The sequence below is a fragment of the Rhamphochromis sp. 'chilingali' genome (assembly GCF_963969265.1).
Source record: "Rhamphochromis sp. 'chilingali' genome assembly, chromosome: 18".
Taxonomy (NCBI): Eukaryota; Metazoa; Chordata; class Actinopteri; order Cichliformes; family Cichlidae; genus Rhamphochromis; species Rhamphochromis sp. 'chilingali'.
In genome coordinates, this window is record NC_137945.1 from 26475553 (window position 1) to 26483645 (window position 8093).

The 8093-nt window shown below is 41.2% G+C and overlaps 1 protein-coding gene across 1 annotated transcript; it reads right to left on the reverse strand.

Moving 5' to 3' along the window:
* Nucleotides 1-4072: 4072 nt before the first annotated feature.
* On the reverse strand, nt 4073-7763 carry rmdn1 (regulator of microtubule dynamics 1). The gene is made up of 10 exons (XM_080865036.1): nt 7543-7763; nt 6957-7062; nt 6768-6852; nt 6412-6571; nt 6224-6313; nt 6079-6134; nt 5158-5245; nt 5045-5075; nt 4787-4920; nt 4073-4669 (listed from the first exon to the last, which is right to left on the reverse strand). The coding sequence occupies exons 1-10, from the start codon at nt 7675-7677 to the stop codon at nt 4628-4630; spliced, it is 927 nt and encodes a 308-aa protein (XP_080721162.1). The 5' UTR covers nt 7678-7763; the 3' UTR covers nt 4073-4627.
* Between the last annotated feature and the right edge of the window lie 330 nt (nt 7764-8093).

Sequence of the window (8093 nt, forward strand, 5' to 3'; positions counted from 1 at the left end):
TGTCGTCTAGGATCATCTACAATCCTCAGATGAGTTCAAATCTCAGTGACCTTGATGAGGTATTGTTGTCACCCCACCAGGTGGGAAAAGTCACACCCAACTTTGAACATGAGAGTGAGGTGACCTAGGATTTTCAAATTTATACCCTACGTGTATCTACTATAAACCTCGGACAAGTTCAAATCTTGGTGACTTTGACCTCGCGTTCGAGGTTCTTTAATGTGTCATGTTTCATTCATCATAAAAGAATCTGACACATAGACATGAAGCCACTCAGGTCTTAGTGTTAATAGCAATTAAAATAGGTAATCCATCTGATTTAAATGTAATAATATAACAGTAAAAATATACAGTCAGAGGGGAAGTCAGAGCCAGAGGCCTAAGATTTCAAATTGATACTTAATGGTATTAATTTGACTTCGAATCTCAGTGACTTCTACCTCAAAGTCAACATCAGAGGTCAAGTTTTCTGAAAATCTTATGAATGAAATAACCCAAGAAGGAAGTCACCTGGGATTTTCAAATTAACACCATAAGTGCAGCTGCTAGCACAGCTGGCTGTCAGTGTTTTAAATCAATTACAAACTGAGTCAGTCATGTCAGCAAATTGTCAGATCCTAACAGAACCAGACGCACTCGCTGTAGAGGGAAAGAGTTCAAGGCTTTTGTCTTGGTGTAAAGCACACATGTGCCCCCTACAGACCATCGTAGGTGCAGTCACCTCTGTAATGAGGGCTCTCCTATGATTTCCTCTCAGACTGTTGTTGGCGCTGTCTGTTTACATCCTGCATTGACATTCTCAGTCACCCCCCCACCCCACCCTTACATCACACTGATGCCATTTTTCTTGCCAGCTTCATACAAGCACAGATTCACTTAAAAAGAGCGCGTTTGCTTAGCTGGCTTTCTTCTGCCTCTTTGAGTTATCTCAAACTGGCGTGTGCTATAAAGCCGTCATGTTTCAGAGGACGGCGGTTATTATTGTTGTTCTTGAGTGACAGGCATCACACCTAACCAACATAATGCACAACAAATAAATCAGATTTGTCCATGTCGTGTCACAGTGAGGTTCAAAAAAACAGTTGCACCCCAAGAAGGCAACTACATTTCATCTACACAAAATGACGACCTGACCCAAGCATTCGGGTCTTAACCACATGATACAATCTCATTTATTTACCTCCGTATTTAGACTGATGTCCTTAAATTAAAAATAATCTTTTGTGGCAACTCCTCAGCATCTTAGGCCCTAATGCAGCATCAGCCTGATGACACACTGCTTTGTTGTGTGTTTTTATCTTTACACCCCCAATTTCCCCTGGTCCTTTTTGTTTCTTTAACTGCCTCGCTGTTATGTTGAAACTCCATTGTTTGTAAATGACAACTCTGGTGCTTACTCTCAGTCAGTGGTCTAAATGCAGGAAAAAAAAAAGAAAATAACTCAGCCAGTGGCAGGCCGTTCTCCTCATCTTTGGTGTGTGGGGTTTGTTTATTTTGTTTTATTTAAAGACCACTGCAAACAGCAGCAAGCTGATTTAGACTTTGATTCCTCTGAGGAGCTCGTGATTTAGTAAAACGATCGGTGGTGTATATAACTTGTTCGGCTCTCTGAGATGAAGCGCTGAAACGAGGGACAACAACATGAAGAGATGCATTGCTCTGTAGCAAAAGGAGCCGACTTTTAAGAGACGTTAAAACTGCATAACTGTGCTTCCTTTTGAACAGAAACCTCTAATCAAAGAAAATCAACTGTATGTGAATATTCATTGTAAAAAAGAGACAGTAAATGAAGTACTTAAATATTATAATTACTTACACAGAGCCGCCGCGCCATTGATGGAAATCTGTGATGCCTTTGTTCTTATCAGAAGTAGATGGACGTTTCAGATCGCCTTCATCACAGCCAGTAACTCGCCGAAGTATCACGTGAATATCGGAAACAAAGTAGAGTTGAGTAACGATGCTGTATATCAACTTAATGCAGCGGGGAAGTTGCTGCGGTTTAGGCGATCTGAAATGCATCCAAACTTGTAACATATCGCGTGTAGATACACACTGTAAACACAAACTACACTGTACAGAATGCCCCTTTACTGGAGAAGATGTGTATAGAAGTTTCATTTTTAATCTGCTTTCACCCATTTTCAATAGAGAGAGAATGATTTATGAGATACAAATAAATAAGTGAATAAACCCCCGCATTGATTCATGTTTTCATTCTTTTTTTGTGTGTGTCCTGTGACTTTGGGGCATTATATACAGAGGAGAAAAATAAAACAAGGTTTGGAAATGACACTGATGTGACTTAAAGAATCTGTTGGGATTATTTCTACATGACAAAAATTTAATTTTGGTCTTTAAGGGATTTGGTCCAACAGTAATTTAACAAACTAACATACATCTCAACTTAGGCGTTGTTTGAAAACTTGGATGAAAGTCCTGTGAGGCAGGTGACTGGAGTCCACAACTCATGGACATCACCGAATGCTGCGTTTCCTCCACTGAGATGCTCTGCCAGGCCTTCACTGCAGTCATCTTCAGTTGCTGCATGCTGCTTGTTGCTTGAGATCAGGTGACTGACTTGGATGTTAAAAAATAACCCATTTCTTTGCTTTGAGAAACTGAGTTGCTTTTACAGTTTGTTTTGCGTCATTATCCATTTGAAATGTGAAGCACCAGCTGATCAGTTTTGCAGAAATTGGCTGAATCTAAGCAGAGAGTACAGCCCTGTACGCTTCACAATCCTCCCTGCTGCTTCTACCAGCAGCCTCATCATCAGTAAACGTAGTGTAAAGCACTTTGGGGTCCTTAGGGACTAAGTAAAGCGCTATACAAGTACAGACCATTTACAATCATCAGTAAACACATTAACAGCACAGTTACACTGGAAGCCATACATGCCAATAACATTCAGTCTTCATGTTTGACAGGAGACATGATATGCATTCTTTTCTTTTGGATGTAGACTGGCAGAGAGTCTAATCTGGCAATCAGTGGTTTGCACCTTATTGTAAACCCACTGTATTCACATTTATGAAGCCATTTTTTGATCGTAGACATTGACAATAGTACACCTTAACAATTCTTGACTTGGATAGATGTTTTGAGGGAAATTGTAAGGGAGTGCTTACATAATTAAAACAAGGAAGCGTAAATAGAGAAGTAGATATGGTCAAGGAAACCCAGGATTTCTGTATTAGTGGTGGGTGTAAAGATCAAGGTATCAATAGTATTAATACCAACGCGGATAATGGTATTGGATCAATTCTAACATGACGGGATTGATACTTTGTTTCTATCCTCTGAGTTCAGTATGTAACCCACTGAATTGTGTTCATTTGTTTTATGGAAATAAAAAACATACATTTAAACAACAGAAGCTGACCCAAAGTGCTTTAAAGTTGTGCACAGTTACATTCCAGGTTTTAAAATAACTTTTTGCAAAATACATGAAAAGCTAAAGCGTTTTTTATTGTATTAACTCATTCTCATGGAAGAGTAAGAATAACAGTTATTTAGTTGTCATTATGAATTTACAAGTTGATGATGATTCCTCTCATAAATCATGAGACATGGAGCTATACCACCTTTGTAAGTTGAAAGCATGGTTATCAGTATTGGCATCGGATTTATTGGTATCAGATCGATACCAAAAGTTGAATTATGGCACACCGATAATCTGTATGCAGTTACCTCAAGGCGCTATATATTGTGATTTAAAGACCCTACAGTAATACACAGAAAAAAGAAAAACTAAATAAATGTAAAAATACTATTAGAAAACACAAAACTTTAATACATCTGCCTTTTTTTAGGATTCACCTCAGTGGCATTCATAATACTCGTTTTTTGTTTTGATGGGAATGAATTCATGAATCCAAAAAGAAGTAGTGTTCTGAAGAATGTGTGCGAGCGTGACTCGATTAGTAAGCACTCACGGTGCCAACACTTGAATAGCTCAGCTCACCCTGTGCTGGTAAACATGGATGTCACAAAGATGTCTCTCTTGGTTCTGCAAAAACACAACTTGAACTCTCCATGGAAATCCTCTGTGGAAAGTAAAAGGTTCACGCAGAGTTCATTTGTTTTTAATCTGGAAAGAAGCAAATGGAAACACCTTGCTGATGCCAGAGGTCAGAGATGAATGGGCAAAAATGCATTGAGCTAATAGGAAGGCAACAGGAACTCAAGTAACCATTCATTACGTCCAAGATATGCGGAAGAGCATCTCTGAATGCACAACTTGTCAAACCTAGAAGCAGATGACTACACGGGGTGCCACTCCTGTCAGCTAAGAACGGGAAACTGAAGCTACGGTCCAACTGGACAACAGAAAATTGGAAAATTGTTGTCAGGCCTGGGGAAGTCTCGCTTTCTGCTGCAATATTCAGATGGTGAATTTAGAACTCTGAAGTTTGGATAAAATGAGATGAAATACACGACGCAACATACAAAACTACTAACGACAGGACATTGTTTTATTATTTCTTGAAGGCATGTGTGATTTCTGTGTGCGAAGCCGGCAACTGTTCGGTTTTTATAGTTAATAATGAAGTAGAAAATCTTTAGGAAACAGTCTTGTTAGCAGCTGTTAAGGGTCCAGAGGGGCGTCATGTTTCACCGAGCTTCATCCCAGCTTCTTCAGGAGATCCACAGCTTCCTTGTGGACCTGCAGAGGAAGAGGAGCATGCACTGATTAAGTTAAACAGTTCCTCTGATATACAGTTAAACTGAAATATACAAAAACAGAGTAAATCATAAGTCTGGAGTCAGGGTATGTGTGTACCTCTTTGTCTTCCAGCGTGTGAGCAGGGTATTCCTTTGTTTTGGTCAGCCACAGCAGTGCTTTCTCCTTGTCTTTCATGGCTAAATAAGTCTTCCCGAGCATCAGCAGGTTCTTGCTGTAGAAGTTTGGATCGACTGGGAAAAACGAGAGACAAACGTTTGTCGGCTGACTGCTTTTTTTTTTTTTTTTTTTTTAAATCACAGACACATGTTTGTCTGTGATTATTTTTAAAGAACCGTGTTGGTGACAGTACTCTACCTTCCTCAGCTTTTAGGAAAAATGCCAAAGCCTGAAAGACACAGAAAAACAAAACTCACTGTGCAGCTAGTAAGAAAGCAAATGATGTCAGATTCAGACTGGGCGGTGCTCACCTCCTCGTATGTAGACTCGGGTGGTGATGAGAATATTACAGCTGCCACCTTGCGCTGATACCACGGCAGCTCAGCAAAAGCGAAGCACCTGAGAGACAAAGGACAGCATATGTTAGGTGCCATCCATGTGGATGTTACTTGTTGCACACATATACACCCTTTCATGCAAACGGCGCTCCCTCATGGCTGTGGCCTCTTTCAGCAGGTTACTGCACCCTGCCTCAAAGCAAAAATGGTTCAGGGATGATTCGAGGAGCACAACAATGAGTTTGAGGTCCAAGCTTGGCCTCTAAATTCCCCAGATCTCAATTCAATCAAGTAATTGCAGGATGTGATGGACAAACAAGTCCAATCCACCTCACAATTTAGAGAACTTTAAGGATTGGTTGCTAACATCTTGGTGCAGATGCTCCAGCACACCTTCAGGCGTCTAGTGGAGTCCATGCCTCGACGAATCAGGACTGTTTTGAAAGAAAAAGGGGACCAATGCAATATTAGGAGGGTGGTCATAATGTTATGCCTGATCGGTGTATATATTCTGGGATTTGCACATAGAAAGTTGCTTCAAGGGCTTTTTAGTCATTTATCTTATTAATCATGTTGGTTGAAATCCAGACACTGATCCAGCTTTACCAAATGAACGTATGGTAAAGATTTTAATCTTAAAGTTTCATCCAACACATTTAGTCGACATCTATTTCATTTTACATTCCTTGGGCCGCAGAGAGTCACAACTGCATTGTTTATTTTTTTCTAAATTTACTCCAATTCCAGCTGCACTCCCATGAAAGTTGTGGAAGAAACACTCCCGTAGGTGTGAGAGTTCAACCACACAGAGCTAGTTTGAGAGAGGGGAGCCCTCCTTTCACTCACAGTGTTAAAAAGCAAAAAACCACCCACGAAAACAAAAAGCAGTCTCACCAGTAACCCAAAATGTGTATGGAGGTGGCGTCTTTAGGGTTGAGCTCGATGGCTCTCTAAGAGGAAAGAAAAAAAATCAGTGTTCCGATGTTAAATATGACGGTGTGATTTTGGTCACATGACTTCCATCTTAAGGTCCTCTCACCTCTAGATGATCCCTGATGATGTACGAATTTCCAATTTTAACCTTGACACCCTCATAATCCCCGACGTCGCTGAGACACACGCCGTACCACTGTGTGACGAGCGGACGAAAAAGAAAAGAAACCTGTTAAAACTCGTAATCAACATCCTGTGAGTGTCGAGTTGGCCTCGGAGAAACCACAATCGCACCTTGTGAGCTGCAGAGCACAGGTCATCTTTCTCCAGGGCCTTTTTGGCGTACTCAAAGGCCTCAAACGTGAGCTGCTTCTTCCGCCCGGCCTCGATGTTGGGTAGGAGGGACAGGTCCCGAGAAGCCCGGGCCAATCTCCACAGGAACTCTGCATCGTTGCTACACACACACAAAGAGAGTCATTATTGTCCAACTAAATTCAGACTGAATGAAAACACAAACCATAACTTTACACCCAGTGGATGGTAAAACACTTTGCTTTGGTGGCATGTGGTTGTTGTATTACAAAAACACACACAAAGACAAAAAAACCAAAGATCAAATAGAATAAATAAACCCTCTGAACTCTCCTTACCTGTCTTTGTACTGCACCAGCAGCTGGTAGAGTTTCTCTGTCTCTGCACAGCTGTACAGGTAGTCAGCCTGCTCCAAAACCTCCCCTAGACAGACACAAAACCCACTAGTTCAGCCATAAAGCCCAGCTGACATTCACTAGATCAAACCTAATAAAAAGCACATGTTCGTATTTGAGTTTGCCATCTACCTCTATCTAAAGCGCAGACCACAGCTGAACTCTGCACCTTGCGATAAGCTGCATAGCCGAGGCACGACAGCGCAGGGAGCCCCAACAGGAATGCAGCCCGTCCACTCTGTGCACAAGTGAGGAAGTGACACAAAAACACACTTGTGAATGCAAGCGCTAGGCAAGAACAGACTGTCTCCCATTCAGAGTCATTCTTGGCGTCTGTGCTGACCCTGAGTAACCTGAACCCAGAGCTGGACTGTGAAGCCATGGGGTCAATGCATTCTTCAGTCCACACGGGAACGTTACAGGAAGTTCTAGGTGAAACTAACGCTGAGATCCAGTTTAATTATACAGCCAGCTGACACGCATAGCAGCATCATTCCTATACAGTACTGGTAGTTCTCTTCCTGCATGGATAAGCAGCTCTGACAGCATTTACAAACCCGTTGCCCCTTCACCTATATATCAAATATGAAGCTCTGAGGAAGTGGCACCACTGACCTTCCTGAGCGCAAATCACGGAGCTCGCATAAAGATAAAGAAAGCAGTGTGATAATGAATGAAGCAGGGTTATTTTGGATGAGAAAGAAGCATCGTTATTTACAGTCAGAGCGGTGGAAGTCCTTCGTAGAGCAGTCCAGTAGTTTCGGTTTGTCCCTCTGCTTTTTACGCAGTTTGCGCCAGACCCAAACTCCACTAAAGCCCTGCTCACACACCGTGTTATAATCCTCCCAGCCATCTTATCACAGGTCCACACTATCAGTGATCACTCATCACACTGACAAACTTACAACCTCTCGGTGAGAGTCCCCGGAGCGGGGGGATGGTGCGTTCAAGAGCACAAATTAAACACGTTGCAAAATAAATAAATGAATGACTAAGTCGTGGATTTTTAGAGCAGATAAAAGTCAGTTTTGTAAATACTTTGAAGCCGGAACAAAATATCCTTACTTTAAAATAAAAATGTATTCTACCCAATGCAAATGTGCCTATTTTTCTCTTTATATGTTCAAACATTTACAGTGGAAAAAAACAAAACATGAAATACTCTTTTATTCATGCTTCACCAGGATAAATTTGTTATTAACGTCATATTTATTACAACATGCTTGTATAAAAGCATGTATAAATTATTTGCTGTATGTATTAAATCCC